General features: G+C 53.8%; 1 protein-coding gene across 1 annotated transcript in view; it reads left to right on the top strand.

The window, feature by feature from the left end:
• plekhg4 (pleckstrin homology domain containing, family G (with RhoGef domain) member 4) overlaps positions 1-16360 on the top strand; it is a 72291-nt gene that overhangs the window by 52914 nt on the left and 3017 nt on the right. The window contains exons 16-21 of the mRNA XM_083690778.1: positions 8775-9778; positions 13350-13599; positions 14605-14694; positions 14942-15166; positions 15450-15620; positions 15974-16154. Of these exons, the coding sequence (XP_083546904.1) occupies positions 8775-9778; positions 13350-13599; positions 14605-14694; positions 14942-15166; positions 15450-15620; positions 15974-16154 (1921 nt within the window). The remainder of the gene's footprint in view (positions 1-8774; positions 9779-13349; positions 13600-14604; positions 14695-14941; positions 15167-15449; positions 15621-15973; positions 16155-16360) is intronic.

The following is a 16360-nucleotide window of genomic DNA, read 5'->3' as shown; positions in this document are numbered from 1 at the left end:
GGCATATATATTTTTCTTGTGTGTGTGTGGCTGTAGTGTATTGTGTGTGTGTGTGTGTGTGTGTGTGTGTGTGTGCGGTTGTAGCGTCTTGTGTTCTGGAACGTTCTTTGCTCTCCGGTATGTTAAGTGGCAGTTTCATGTTTGAACTTGTATGCCGGCTCCTGAATGTACTGTTGAGAAGCCAACGGCCACTGAGGAATCTCTGAGTTGAATGGAGGACTGGTCGTCTGAATGGACAGTCTACTGACTCCCTCCCTCCCTCCCTCCCTCCCTCTCCTCCTCCTCCCTCCTCCCTTCCCCACCCCCTCTCTGCCTTCTCTCTCTCTTCTCAACTGCACCGTGTAGCCACCTCAAACAGCCTACATGTTGCAGTCGTGGAGGGCAACTGCTGAATGTTTGGTGTGGGTGTGAATTGTGCTTGATGGAGCAAGTGTTGTCTGTGGAGGTGAACTGCCCATCTCCCCCTGCTGAATAGCAGCCATGCTGTGTCCAGATAGTGCTGCTACGAGCCGGCCTCAGACCGCTGTGTTTTAGAAGGGAACTTACTGCTTTTCTTCTCCATGAAAGAGGTGTCTTTGATTTCACATTTGTCAGATGATGAGGTGTTGATTGCTTTTCTCACCAGCCCTACGCGGGGGGGAGTGGGGCAGGGCTCCTGTTGCTGGGGGAACCGCGCGTGTGTGTGCATGTGTGTGTGCATGTGTGTGTGCGTACGCGTGCGTGTGTGTGTGTGTGTGTGTGTGTGTGTGTGTGTGTGTGTGCGTGTGTGCGTGTGTGTGTGTGTGTCTGCACGCAAATGTGTTACTGTGCTGTGTGTGTGTCTGCATGGGAGTGTGTGCGTGCGTGTGTGTTTGTGTGTGTGTGTGTGTGATGTGACAGTGATCCTGTGCAGCTGTCGGTATGTGTGGCTGTGGAACAGGGGAAAGAGGAACTGAGGTTTTTGGGGGTTTTATTGTGTCCACAGCAGAGAACTCATGCCAGGTGTCCCACAGGGAGGTTGGACTGGTCAGAGTTGAGAGCAGAGCCACAGAGAGAACTCTGAATGCTCTGGTCACCCAGAGGTTCTGTCAACTCTGTGTCTGTGAGTCCCCACTGTGAGTTCAAGCTGTGGAAGGGTGTTCAGTGGCAGTACGATCGGGCCTCACTGCCGTATGGAGCTGGATGGTAATGGGGTTCTGGAGTGAATATCCGAGGACAGACCCATCCATGTCGCCTATTTGTAACGGGGTGTGGACAGGACAGGACAGGACAGGAGAGGAGAGGAGTGACCCTCTTAACAGAAACGGGGGTAACCCCGCCCCATTCCCTTTCATCTTTTAGGGGTCCCCCCCCCCCCAGCCCCCTCCTAATGCCCACGGAAGGGTGAACATGCCCCTCTGATCATGCTGCTTGACTGGGCCCGAGGCATGGAGACCCTGCAGGGCACTGAGACTGAGCAGGACCCCCAAACACACGCACACACACACACACACACACACACACCACACACACACACACACACACCACACACACACGCACACGCACACCAGGGACATGCCTATCCTCTGGAGCACAAAAACAAGCCCCATGCTCCTTTAATTAGAGCCGACCTGACCAGCCTGGTCCGACTCCGGGCCCTCCTCTGTCCGACTCCGGGCCCTCCTCTGTCCGACTCCGGGCCCTCCTCTGTCCGACTCCGGGCCCTCCTCTGTCCGACTCCGGGCCCTCCTCTGTCCGACTCCGGGCCCTCCTCTGTCCGACTCCGGGCCCTCCTCTGTCCGACTCCGGGCCCTCCTCTGTCCGACTCCGGGCCCTCCTCTGTCCGACTCTGGGCCCCCCTCTGGAGGAGTACACCTGTACACACTAAACATGGCCGGGTTTCTATCAACCCCCCGACGGTGAAGGGGCAGGTGACTGTGTGTGGTGGAGGGAACTGCCCTGGCCCCATATTCAAGACACAATGGCAAAGCTGGCCAGTTGTGTGGCAGCTACACAGCTCCTTAACGGCTACTCCACCTTTGGCTAATTACACACCTGGAGAGCAGATGTGATGAATCGGACGTTAAAATGTAGCTTTAGTATTTGTGTGTGTGTGTTTGTTAAATGATTATGTAGTTGTTGTTGTTGTTGTTGTTGTTGTTAGGTTTTTATTTGCTGCATCTTCAGACGTCGTGGGCCCAGTATGTCGTAACGATTCTGCACCTTCAGGTTAGAAATGGACATGAAAAACAACGTTAGCTTAATGCACAGTTTAGATTGTTGGTTTGCTGATGATTGGTATTCCATTAATCTCCCTCGTCAGGTGACTGAGGGCTGGAGGGCTGTTGACTGACAGCCGTGTGAACGCCCGGGGGGGTTAATTGGCATATGTGCACCATGTCTCCCCGAGCACACTGTATAATTTGATGAGTCAAAAAGGAGGCCCACATTCACGTGTTATTGAGTTAGTGCTCCCCTCCCTCCCTCCCCCTCCCCGGCCCAGTTAGGGGTGATATTTAATCCCAGAGGCTGAGGGGGGGAGTTAGTGGTGAGGAGGGGGGTGGGGGGTGTGTGGGGGGGGGGGGTAATAAGCAGTCTTGCTGTCTGTGTAACGGCTGAGTGCTCGTTGTAGTGATGAGGGTGTCGATTCCTCCTGATTGCTGCCACAGTCAGGCTTGGGCCTCTCTCTGATGGGGCCTCTCTCTGGTGGAACCTCTCTGGTGGGGCCTCTCTCTGGTGGGGCCTCTCTCTGGTGGAGCCTCTCTCTGATGGGGCCTGTCTCTGGTGAGGCCTGTCTCTGATGGGGCCTGTCTCTGATGGGGCCTGTCTCTGATGGGGCCTGTCTCTGATGGGGCCTGTCTCTGATGGGGCCTGTCTCTGGTGGGGCCTGTCTCTGGTGGAGCCTCTCTCTGGTGGGGCCTGTCTCTGGTGGAGCCTCTCTCTGGTGAGGCCTGTCTCTGATGGAGCCTCTCTTTCATGGGGCCTCTCCTCTGCCCTGCAGACCTCCTGTTCCCAGCCCCCGCAGAGACCGCTGCCTACTGACCTACTACCCCAATGTCAACACACTGTACACACACGCATGAGCACACACAAATGAGCACACATGCACATAGAATACACACACACACACACATGCATAAACATCACACACACACACACACGCACGCACTCTTACCTACTGCCCCATTGGGTGTATTTACACACACTTACACTGTGCACACATTCACACACACTTATACTGCACCCACACACTTACACTGTGTGTGCACACGCAAACAGACACACACTTACAATGTGCACACACACACACACACTGCCCCAGGGTCAACACAGCAGCTCATTAGTGACACACATTGAACAGTAATGACAGATACAGACTGGCACAGTGGCACAAAGGCCACCTCTTGGCCTCAGCCTGGCCTCTATTCTACGCTGGACACAGAGAAAAGGGTTCCACTTTAGAGCAATCACCCCCCCCCCCCACACCCCCCACCCCCCAGTGGCTTCATAGAAAGCAGCAGCAGCAGCATCTCTCAGGGACGGACGGAATTCGGCTTTGTTGTTGCCAGACATTCCACCTCCACCTCAGCATGTTAGGCAGTTAGTTCAGCTGGAGGCTTAAGCCAATGGACGAGGATCTGGATCCAGGTTTTTAAGGACCTTGATGACATCTCCCACCCCCCTAAGTGGAGAGCAAACCCAGGCCATCTCTCCAGCTCTTCGTCCCGTCCCGTCCCGTCCCCCCCTTGGGCTGCATCCTGTAGGCCTCATAAAAGTGGATGGATGGAAGGAGGGATGGAGTGGTTATTACCCTCCTCACGTGAGGGACCCAGAGAAGTGGAAAAGACCTTGGCAGGCCCTCTTTCTCTCCCTCTCAGCAGTTTTCAGGCCATCATCATCATCATTAGTCCGGATAAAGCCAGTGAACCCACGGCAATGAGAAACAGACTTTTTAGTCTTTTAACGACTACAATTTGTCCAACATCTGCTCTGTGTTTGCTGCGCTCCCTCCTGCGCTCCCTCCTCAGGATGTGCAGATGACAGAGGCAGAGTCAGTCTCCTCCTGGTCCTGTTCCTGTTCCTGGTCTCTGTCCTGTTCCTGTTCCTGTTCCTGGTCTCTGTCCTGTTCCTGTTCCTGGTCTCTGTCCTGTTCCTGGTCTCTGTCCTGTTCCTGTTCCTGGTCTCTGTCCTGTCTCTGGAGGAAACAACATCAACAGAGGACAAGGCCTTGGGGCCTTTATTCCAGGGTGTCAGAGTGTGTTTGTTTGTGTGTGTGTGTGTGTGTGTGTGAGAGGGGGTTCGGCAGGGGGGGGTAGGGGGCCATTTTTAACTGGAGCAGCTGCTCTCTCTGTCTCTCCGTCCATTCCTCTGATCTGCATATGGAATGAGATTACCAGGCACACTCCTTCTTTTAATCTGAAAGCCCACGTCACAAAAGTGAGACAAGACCCTAGCCTACAGGGCCACGGAGACGCATCTGTCATGGGCCCCCTGTCCCGTGTGTGTGTGTGTGTGTGTGTGTGTGAGACGCACTCATGCATGGCATTGCAGAGCACTCCTTCCACAGCCATTGACATTCATGAAGCCGTGCGTCTGAACAGGGACCTGTCAGAGCACAGGCCACGAACACGCCTCACAGGCCACGAACACGCCTCACAGGCACACGCATCCGTGTCAGCGCTGACACACATGACAATACAACAGGAGCGGAGCACGTCATTGGTCCCTGGGCAATCAATCACATTTCATTGACTAATCACTGGCCTTGTAGTGCTTCATCACACTAATCAGAAAGTTAGAAAGCATAAAGGGGTCTGATCTCCAAACAGGTGCAGTCCCCCTGCCTCTTCCTCTCCCTCTTTCTCTCTCCCTCCCTCTCCCTCTCTCTCTCCATCTCTCTGCCTCTCTCTCTCCATCCATCCCTCCCTCTCTCTCTCTCTCTCCCTCCATCCCTCCCTCCCTCCCTCTCTCTCTCTCTCCCTCCATCCCTCCCTCCCTCTCTCTCTCCCTCCCTCCCCCCCTCTCTCTCTCTCTCTCTCTCTCTCCCTCCCTCCCTCCCCTCTCTCAGCTGTTCTACTCAGGCTCACATGGAAAACACACTCCAACTGTTAAGCGTACAGACTCAGATACAGAGAGGTCACGTATCGCCCTCCAGTATCTCCACCTTTTGAAGCCAGATCCAGATTTTTTCTTATCAATCCTGAAACACATTTCTTCATTCACCCAAACGGGGCCAGAAGTTGTCCAAACGCTCCACGTTGCCATGGCTGCAGCCAGGGTGTGTGGTGTGTGTTCCTCTCCCAGGATGTTTGCCAGTCAGTTCATAAAGTGTTTCTAAGAGAGTCCAGACTCTGGGGGAGGTGTTGTTCCTGTGGATGAGCTGGAAATGGTCCAGCTTTGTTTGGCCGGTGTCATGCTGTGGCCGCTGTGGTAATGAGAGAGAGAGGTGGGGGGAGTGTGTGTGTGTGTGTGTGTGTGTGTAGAGGGGGGTGAGATTGCCTCTCCTCAAGCTACGTGGGCCCCTATTTCCTCCAGGTCACAACAACATGGAGGTCACCCCTCTCTCCCCTCACACACACTCCCAATTAACGCTGAGCTGAGAGAGGTGGGATGGCTGGGATTCTTACCTTCTAGTTAAACCCCAACCATGTTGGTAAACTGTCATTTCCTCAGTGGTGAGGTTGGCTCTGGATGCCCACTGTATGAGAGGGTTGATGATGTGTATTCATGAGGCAGGGCCATTGAAGTGGTTGGGTTTGTCTCTGGGCTCAGGATATACTGTGTGTATGACATCAGCCTTGATGAGGAGCGGCGAGAGGGCATCTTCATCCTCTCTCTCTTGTCTCTCCCTCTCTTTCTCTCTCTCTCTCTCTCTCTCCCTCCCTCTCTCCCCCCTCTCTCTCTCTCTCTCTCTCTCCCCCCCTCTCTCTCTCTTTCTCTCTCTCTCTCTCTCCCCCCCCTCTCTCTCTTTCTCGCTCTCTCTTGTCTCTCCCTCTCTTTCTCTCTCCCTCTCCGTTGTGAGCAGATGGAGCTGCACCCGGCGAAGCTGAAGGTCAAACAGAAGACCAGAGCCAGAGTCTAATTAAGCCACATCTGTGTTGGAAGAGTTGTGAAACGGTTCGAATGTGTGATGAAGTCACTGCCTTGCTGACCAGTGTATCATAAATGTGAGACCTTGGTTACGTCTTAACTGGAGAATCAATAGTTGACTGATTCAGTTTGCTGGCAAACAGTGGTGATTTGTTCGGGGCGAGTGAAAGAATTCCAGGATCTTTCCTCTTGCAGGTCTATGAATAGCCATGCACACTGCTCAAAAGATGCTCTCTCTCTCTCTCTTGGCAAAACACATTCCCAGCGAGGCTGAGAGATGAGGTAAGCGATTGGCCTAGGTCACATAAACCTTTTCATCCACAAAACCCCACAAAAAGACTGTCTCTCAAGAGAGAGAAAAAAATCCACTCAACCTACTCGTGTGGAAGTTTTAATTTATCCCTGTGTACAAAAGCCGAAGGCCTCTTCTCCCTCTCTCCCGCTCTCCCTCTCTCAGGTCTTTTCTGACACCTCCCCCCCCTGCTCTCATCCCCCCTCTCTCCCTCCTCCCCCTCTCCTCACCCACTCAGTCAAAAGGACGAGGCTGGCCCCATTGTGACTCCTCTCAAAGCGGGGGCCTTTTAGAGGAGCGCACCGCGGCCTCCTCCAGAGGGCTTTATATGGGCGCTCACCAATCAAACCCTCCCTCCTTGCACAAACCATTCACACTTCAAAGGTTCCCGGCGCCCGCTAACGATTCAGGAATGATGTCATCCCAAACCTCTCTCTCTCTCTTCCTCTCCCTCTCCCTCTCTCTCTCTCTCTCTCCTCCCTCTCTCCGGAGTTGACCGGGGCTGGGTCCAGTGGAGCGTTTGTTGAGTGTTTTCCCGGTGTGATCTGGTTCAGTGGGTGAAGGAAGGTATGTGGGGGGGGTGCAGGTTTTTGTCGGGGGTCTTTTGATGTGGCAGGGCCTGGGTTGGGTGACTGGGGCCGGGGCCGTCACTGCAGCCCCCCACACACAGTGACCAACCCTCACTCTTCCACTGAGCTCTTGATGGCTTTGATAGCTTTTTGGTGTGTGATTGTAACATTCTCTCTTTCTCTCCCTCTCTCTCTCTGTCTCTCTATCTCTCTCTCTCCCTCTCTCTCCCTTTTGCAAACTGGTGATTTACACCTGAAACAAAGCACCCCATCAAAGGATAGACCACTTTTTTTTTTTATAAAAGATAACTTCTCAGCCATTAAAGTAATTCAGCGTCTCAATGCATTTGAAGTGAACCAGAGTCATCCATTACACGGGCCGGCCCTGCCTCTCTCTGTGTCCTCCACCCTGTCACCCATTAGCAGCCCTCATTGTCACTGGTGACTGACCCCTGACCTCTGGCGCCTCTGTGCTCTGGCCTCTCAAACACTGGTATGTGGCCGCAGTGTCCCCTCGCCCTCCTTGCAAAGTTACGTACTGGTGTTAGGACGGCTGTGTGTGTGTGTGTGTGTGTGATACAGTCTTTGGGGAGTGGAGAGGGACTGGAGTGGAATGGATGCTGAGAAAATGGCACCTAAGGGCCAGAAGGAAAGACAGAAAAGACCCTTCCTGTGTCAACAGATCTCTGTTCCCTCTTAAAGGAGGAGAGGAGAGGAGAGGAATGTCTCTGGGACGCCACGTCCCGCCAGGCTGGCTAAGCGATCCCCGCTCTCCCCGGGGTCGCAGCCGGGAGCGTTTGATCTCCTGTGAAACGCTAGCCTGCTTCTGCAGGCGCCAGCAGAGTCCAGCAGGGCTCCCGTCCTGAGATGATTTCTCCGCTTGTTTTTGATTGTGGGGACGGAGCCACTGCCTGGCTGAATGGAGGCGATTAAAAAGTGTCTCGATTTACAATTGAAAAGACGTCCCCCCCCCCGACGTCATGTTCGTAAGAAATCCCCTGTGGAAAGGAAATTTGATCCCATTATGAAATCAGCCGTAGTTTTGTCACACTCCGTGTCTATGAATTGACCAGCTCTGACTGGCATTCATGGGCCGATCTGCAGACTGTGGCCTCGGTGGTCATTAAGATGAACATGTCCTGTGTTGTTGACATGGACAGATACGTGTTTAGGCTGTTGGTTCTTGGCATGTGTGTTTCTCATTAGCATGTGGATCTGGCAGGAGGATAGTGATCAAGGGGGACTGTGGGAGTTCATAAAAGAGTGTGTGGTGTGTGTGTGTGTGTGTGTGTGTGTGTGTGTGTGTGTGTGTGTGTTGGTGATGCAGTATGGAGAGAGGGCCTGAGAAACCAGACCTCCCAGCATCTCTATAAATTCCTCTGTTGTTTACATGAAAACAGAACTGAGAGTGGAGAGGGCTCTTCTCCTGACCCTCCCTCCTCCTCCCTCTCCCTCTCCCTCCCCCTCCCTCTCTCTCTCTCTCTCTCCCTCCCTGTCCACCCATCTTCACACTCTGAGAATCATTGCCTGTCAGTCCCTGTGTCCGTCCAGCCTCCCCTCTCCCGATAAAGGGTTTCTTGTCTCCACTCTAACACGCGTGTAAGACAGAGGCATTGTGGGCCGCTCAGCCCTCCTCTGGCCAGCCTCAGCAGCAGTGCCACACCGTGTCTCTTTCACGGCCCTCTCCACTCAGCCCTGCTCAGTGATCAATGTCCTCTTTATCTGTGGAAGCTTGAAGACCACTGACTCATTCATATTCTCTCTCTCTCCCTCTCTCCCTCCCTCCCACTCCCTCCCCTTCTCCCTCCCTCCCCTTCTCCCTCCCTCCCACTCTCTCCCCTTCTCCCTCCCTCTCTCTCTCTCAGGCGTATGAGTGGGCTCTGGAGGGCATGCGCCACCTGGCCTGCGTCAGCATGGAGGACTGCACGCTGCCCGACAAGTGCCAGGGCGTCATCAGCTGCCTGGAGGGCTACCGGCGGCAGCACCCCCCCATCCCCGACCCCCGCTTCCAGGAGATGAAGGAGCTGGCGGGGGAGCTGAAGAGCGAGCAGGGCCTCAAGCAGTGGAAGTTCGCCTGGTCCAAGTGCCAGGAGACCAGGCAGATGTTTGAGAAGAAGCTGGAGGCGGCCCTGAGGACCCGCCGGACCCTGCCCACGGGCGGCGAGGGGGAAGCCACGCCCAGACGGCGGTCCGATGGTGCGGGCCGTGGGGGCCAGGAGAGGAGCTCCAGTGTGTCCTTCTCATGTAGGAAGGCCTTTTCAGGAGTGTGGGGGAGAGATAGGCTGTCCTCCACCTCCAGCAGCGCCTCGTCCCCCTGTAGCCCCAGAACGGACATAGGAGGCGGGGACTGCAGTGTTCAGACCTCCCCCTCCGGGTCCCTCTACGGCCTGGAGCACAGGCTCCCCCTCACCCCCCAGCACACCCCCCTGGGCACCCCCCTCAGCGCCCAGCGCCTCACCCGCAGCGTCTCCTCCGAGGAGTCCTCCCACCGGGCTCGCATGGAGGCCCAGGCCCGGACCTCCTCCTGCTCCTTCAGCCCCAGCCTGCCCCCCCTGGACGCCTCCCCCACCTCCCCGGGCTTCCCCGGCCCCGCACGCAGGCAGCAGCTCCGCAAGACCCAGAGCTTCGACTGCCCTCCGACCCCCGAGGGATCCCGCTACGGGTCCTGTCAGCGGACCCTGAGCGAGCCGGCGCGCCGTGGGAACACAGGGGTCTTCATCAAGGGCCTGGAGGTCAGCAGCATGGAGGTGGCCGACCGGCCCTACAGCCCCCGTCTGGCTGCCCACGGCTGGGCCTCAGGAGAGGGCCTACGCACCCCCAGCTCCAGCACCACCAGCAGCCCCGCGCCAGAGCCCCGAGCCAAGAGCAGGTGGGTACCGGCTAGAGTTGTTAGTCCTCTGTAGTCTCTGTTTTGTTCTCCAGGCGTAGAGGCAGGAGATTCCTCTGTTATGTGGTCACTAGTTATGCATTCCATCATGTAGAGAAGACTGACTGCTCTCTGAAATATTATTGCTATCCTGAGTAATGTAGTAATCCTACTCCTAACCAAAACACTGGAAAACTCACTGGAACACCCAACATTCATAGAGACAAATCTCTGTCTGTCTCTCTCTCTCTGTCTCACTCTCTCTCTCTCTGTCTTTCTGTCTCTCACTCTCACTCTCTGTTCTCTCTCTCACTCTCTGTCTCACTCTCTGTCTCTCTCTCTCTCTCTCTCTGTCTCTCTCTCCCGTGTGTTAGTGTATTTCTGTGGTGAATAGGTGTGGTTATGTGAGTGTATGTGGTGGTAGTGAGAGCCAGTCATGTATGAAAGCGCTCACGTGTGTGAGAGGCAGACAGGGGCCAGGCGGTCATGCTAGTGTGTGTCAGGCTCTCCCAGACCTTGTAGTTAAGCCCTGCTGGCTGTGATGGGATAGGATCAAGCTGTAATGGCTTTACCATGGAGAGGGGCCCCCACCCCCCCCCCTCCCTCACCTTTGACCCCTTGAGAACAGCCCCACTAACACTGATGACGAACCCAGCCTGGGAGCCACAGGGGGCCCCTTTGATGTGTACACACACACACACACTCCCTCTCTTTAACACACATACACTCTATCTAACACACACACACACATGCACACACATACCCACACACTCTCTCTCTCTTTAACACACACACACACACACACACACACATACACACATTTGTCTTGGCCAGTTTTACAGTGCAAGGCCATTCCACACCAATTAGAGCGTAGCCCATTCATAATAAGGCTGGCCAGCAGGAGGTTGAGCCTCAGTGTTGTGTCCCTGCGTGTCTCAGCCTGGAAGGTTAAGTGTTTGGAGATGTTAGGCAGGTGCCAGATGTTGTCCCTGAGATTTACAGGGAATAAATAGAAAACATGACCGGTGGAAAGTATTTAGATTTAGAACAAGGTGCCATGTAGAGAGTCTCTGGAATCTCAGAGTCTCAAGGATTCTGGGGTGAGACACATTTGCACTGTATAACCTCCCCTAGACTGTAGCTATGGAGTATAAGTTAGCAGACACACACACACACACACTAAAGACCTCCACAGCTCTCAGTACTGTACGTGAGGGGGGGGGGGGGGGGGTTAGGGGTAGTTGAGAGCTGCCGTGTGAATGCAGAGTGTTAAAGGAGGTTGGTCCTCGTAGACCTCCGGGGGAAGTGTGTGTGTGGCTGTACCCGGCGGGGTGGTGGAGGGGGTGAGCAGGGGGGTGGAGGGGGTCTTTGTGTCTGAGGGGCGCTGCGTGTGGCCGCAGGGGAGGCTGGGCCAGGAGCCGAGACTGTCACCAGCACTCCTGTCACCCAGACCACTGGCCATGCCCACCAGAGGGGCAGGGAAAGACCCCCTGCACTGGCACATTGGCTCGAGGAGAAGGAAGAGAAGAGTTTGCCTTTCTTTGTTGCCTTGGTCCCTTGGGGTACTTGGGTTGTTGGAGAGTAGCTTGTGTCTGGGCCATAGTCTTAGCAGACCAGAGAAACAAAGACAAAGGAGAGAAAAACAGTCCAGTCCAGTCCAGTGCTTCTGTTCTCTTAAGCCCCTTCATCTGGAAGAGAGAAAGCACCTATTCTGTCTTGGCGTGGTGGAACGTGAGCTGCCCAGCACGGTGTGTGTGTGTCTCTCCAGTCACCTCCTCCCCCCTCCAGACTCTCTCCCCCGAGTCAGTGATGTCGGTGCCCAGCGGGGAGGGCGCCTGGCGGGAACCTGAGGTGACAAACAAGACCCCATAGAGAGGTATTAGCGTTAGCCAAGTAGCAGGGCCAGATTAGCCTCTCCATTAGACCCCAGAGGCCTGGCCTGCCTGGCTGCCTGGCTGGCTGGCTGGAAGGAGACTTGGGGCTGACAGCTTGTAGACACACCAGCCGAAACATACAAGCAACAGACTGGCAGATAAGGTGGGGGTGAAGCCTAACACAGACCTAACACAGTGTTTTGGATTGAATACACTGAATTATTGATATTATTAATTATTTAAACATTTAATTATTACAGTCCAGTTCCTTCTGGTTTTGCTTTGTGTCATGTGGTAACATGAGTCCTTAGATTACATGATTTCTCACAGCCAAAGAGGAATGCTGTTTTTGTCCCTGTCCTTTCTGGTTTCCTATTATGACCGACAAGGGCTTTGTTGAAGGGTGTGTGATGTGTCTGTCTATCTAGACTTGGAAGGACCCACAGACATCTGTGTTCCATCCCAGGCCCTCCTCTCCTGGTAGTAGTAGAAGCAGCTATCAGTGTTATCTTAATAATAACATGATTCATCCTCCACTTGTCTTAGGGGGATGTTTTTACCACTGTAGGCTTGGCTACGTTCCCTTAGCTGGGGCTGAGGTCCACACTCACATGCTGTAGGCTAGGCTAGGCTACGTTCCCCTAGCTGAGGCTGAGGTCCACACTCACATGCTGTAGGCTAGGCTAGGCTACGTTCCCTTAGCTGGGGCTGAGGTCCACACTGACATGCTGTAGGCTAGGCTAGGCTACGTTCCCCTAGCTGGGGCTGAGGTCCACACTGACATGCTGTAGGCTAGGCTAGGCTACGTTCCCTTAGCTGGGGCTGAGGTCCACACTGACATGCTATAGGCTAGGCTAGGCTACATTCCCCTAGCTGGGGCTGAGGTCCACACTGACATGCTGTAGGCTAGGCTAGGCTACGTTCCCCTAGCTGGGGCTGAGGTCCACACTGACATGCTGTAGGCTAGGCTAGGCTACGTTCCCTTAGCTGGGGCTGAGGTCCACACTGACATGCTGTAGGCTAGGCTAGGCTACGTTCCCCTAGCTGGGGCTGAGGTCCACACTGACATGCTGTAGGCTAGGCTAGGCTACGTTCCCTTAGCTGGGGCTGAGGTCCACACTGACATGCTATAGGCTAGGCTAGGCTACATTCCCCTAGCTGGGGCTGAGGTCCACACTGACATGCTGTAGCAGGCTGTATCTGGCTGTTCATGTGATTTAATTTACACCTCCTTCCTTTGAAGCTGTCCTCTCCTCCCTTCTTCCCTCACTCACTACCAGGTGTCTCTTGTCTGCATCGCTGCATAGTAATGCTATACTGACGGTTAGCATGTCAGCGGTCCTATATTTATATTCAGGGATACTGTATTAACACCAGGGCCGTCAGAAGAACTAGATCAAAGCGCTTGCTAATGCAAAATATGATACGTGTTATGTAAAGCCATGACAACCTGTGGCTTTTTATAGAAAACATGAAACATGCAGTATGTGAACAGAGAATAGCAAAACAACACAAAACAAAAACAATCCAATCCAGTTATTACTGTAAATACAGCCCTCCGCCTGGTTGGTTCTCATCTCGTGTGTTTTACTCCATCTTTCCTGTGCAATGTCACACCTGGCCCAGCCTGACACGGTCTCCTCCTCCCCCCTCTCTCTCCTCCTCCTCCCCCCTCTCTCTCTCCCTCTCTCTCCCCACAGCAAGCTGCGCCACATCGTGGACGAGATGGTGACCACGGAGCGGGAGTACGTGCGCTCGCTGCGTTACATCATCGAGCACTACTTCCCGGAGATGGAGCGAGGGGACCTCCCCCAGGACCTGCGGGGGAAGCGCTCCGTCATCTTCGGGAACCTGGAGAAGCTGGTGGACTTCCACAGCCAGTACTTCCTCCGGGAGCTGGAGAGCTGCTGCAACCACCCGCTACGCGTCAGCCACTGCTTCCTACGCCACGTAAGACCTACACCGCCGTCCCGGGGGGGGTCCTTGGTGTTTATCAAAATAGGATACAAGTTGTGGCTTTTTATAGAAAACATGAATGTGGAATTTTTTATAGAAAAGAAGGAATGTGGTGATGGTGTGTTGTCAGAGCACATAGACAGAGCCAGGAGGGTTTACGGAGGGTAATGGAATTCAATGATTTATGAAGGTTCCAGTAACACACACCCCAAGTTGGCCAAAATGGAGACGGACACGGACACACACACCTAGGCTGTGAGGCAGGGATCAGTAGAGCTGCTGGGTCAGTTCCTACAGTAGGTGAGCTGTCGTTAGCCTGAGGGAAGCCATGGACCCAGCTGTGTAAACACCCCCAGCCTGGCGCTGGCCCACACTCTAACCCCACATCTCACTAGGTGGTTCCCCTGCTGGCACAGCCCCCCCTATTCTCATATTCCTGCTATTCTCCAGGACACACACCACACCACACCACACCACACCACACCCTCTCTCTCTCCTACTGTACATACCAGAGACATTCAGCGGATATCAAAGCAGCATGTTAACCTCAGTTCAGGTGTCTCCTCCAGGGTCTCCCCTCCTGTTCCAGACCCTCAAACCTGCGGTCCCTCTTAGACCCCCTTGGCTTGACTTAAAGATTTATACTTAAAGGGTTTAATAGTAGTTTTCCACAGTTAAAACAGCAAATGAAGAATAGTCTTCTGTGAGAGTGGTTCCACTGGTCGTACCAAGCCCTACAGCAGAGTAGACTGAACACATTCCTGGCTATAAATGTCTGTGAAAGATATTGCACATTTCGTACGAATATAAAACATGTTATAAAGCAATTTGCCGTGTCACCGAAAATTATTGCCAAATAAAACAAAAAATGACAAGATATGGAAAATAAATGTTTCACAGTACACATGTTTTATAGAACAAGGGTATATTGTGTGTGGTGAAATGCTTGGGTCAGTAGAATGGCTTTGAAAACATTGCTTTTTGCTTGTGTTTCCACAGCAAGACCAGTTTGGTCTGTATGCTCTGTACAGCAAGAATAAGCCCAAGTCTGACACTCTGCTCGCCAGCCATGGAAACAGCTTCTTCAGGGTGAGTTGGAGCACACACACACACACACACACACTCTCTCTCTCACCCCCATACCCCCCTCACACACACTCTCTCAACCTGTACACCCCCCCCCCCTCACACACACACTCTCACCCCCATACCCCCCCCACACACACCCACCCACAGAATCTGACTGCCACAGTGGTGTGTCTGTCTGTTTTATGTGTGCGCTCGAATATCTTTTTTTTTTACAGCCATCTCTAACCCCCCCCCTCGTTCTCCCCAGAACAAGCAGCTGGAGCTGGGTGATAAGATGGACCTGGCGTCCTACCTGCTGAAGCCCATCCAGAGGATGAGTAAGTACGCCCTGCTGCTGAAGGACCTGATCAAGGAGGTGACGGAGGCCCAGGAGACGGAGCTGGCCTACCTCCGCGCTGCCGCTGAGATGGTCAAGTTCCAGCTGCGCCACGGCAACGACCTGCTGGCCATGGACGCCATCCGGGACTGTGATGTGAGTCAGAGTGACGAGATAAGAGGTTCTATACTGTGATGTGAGTCAGAGTTATGAGATAGAACCTCTATTCTGTGCTCATTACAAAAAAAAGCCTTGTTTGCGTCAAATGCACATACTGATGTTCATGGAGTTATAGAGTCATGGTCATGGAAGAGTCATAGATATTGTGAGTCACGTACGTTGAGTTACCCTGGACGCCATGTTGAATCCTAACTCAGTGTTTTCTGTAATGTGAGACGGCCAGCATCCTAAGATGGTGTCTCCTCTCCTCTCCTCCCAGGTGAATCTGAAGGAGCAGGGTCAGCTGGTGCGGCAGGATGAGTTCACCATCTGGTACGGCAGGAAGAAATGCCAACGCCACGTGTTCCTGTTCGAGGACCTGGTGCTGTTCAGCAAGCCCAAACGCATCGAGGGAGGCCTGGACGTCTACATCTACAAACACTCCTTCAAGGTACCGGAGGAACCCTCTGGCTTCCCACTGTACTGTACAGAGTCAGGGTCACAGTCAGAGACATACTATACATCATTGGTTACAATAGCGCACTTGGTTTCTGGGTGCTCTGGGAACGAAACGGGGGACACACACGATATGATAGCCACAACAGGTGATTGAGAGAACGCTGCCTTTTTTCTTTATTGCATAAAATTCATAGTTTAACAGAAGGAGTTAGAAGCCTGGGGGGGAGGGAGGGAGAAAGAGAGAATATGAGGGGGGGTGTAAGCTTTCATCCTGTCATGCCGAGAGATGCATGGAGCTCATGGTCAGGTCCCTCATTCCGCCCCTTCCTCCTCTTGCCCCCTCAGACGGCGGACGTGGGGATGACGGAGACGTCGGGGGACAACGTTCTGCGCTTCGAGGTTTGGTTCAGACGGAGGACGTCTAAGAACCAGACGTACGTCCTCCAGTGCGCCAACGTGGACATCAAACACGCCTGGACCTCCGACATCGCACGCATCCTCTGGCAGCAGGCCACCAGGAACAAAGGTAGAGAGAGAGAGAGAGAGAGTGTGTGTGTGTGTCAGAGTTGTCTTCGTAGGTGCGCAGTGTCAAAAGAGACACACGTTGCCCGCCACTCATCACGATCCAGCATCTCCTCTTACACATCATAACAGCACCACAATCATCTTTTATTCATGCAGTGATCTGAGTGGCGTCTCCAGCCAGTATGATCTTGTTTGCATTTCTGTGTG

This window comes from Argentina silus, assembly GCF_951799395.1.
Source record: "Argentina silus genome assembly, chromosome: 19".
Taxonomy (NCBI): domain Eukaryota; kingdom Metazoa; phylum Chordata; class Actinopteri; order Argentiniformes; family Argentinidae; genus Argentina; species Argentina silus.
This window is presented reverse-complemented; position numbering and strand designations above follow the sequence as displayed.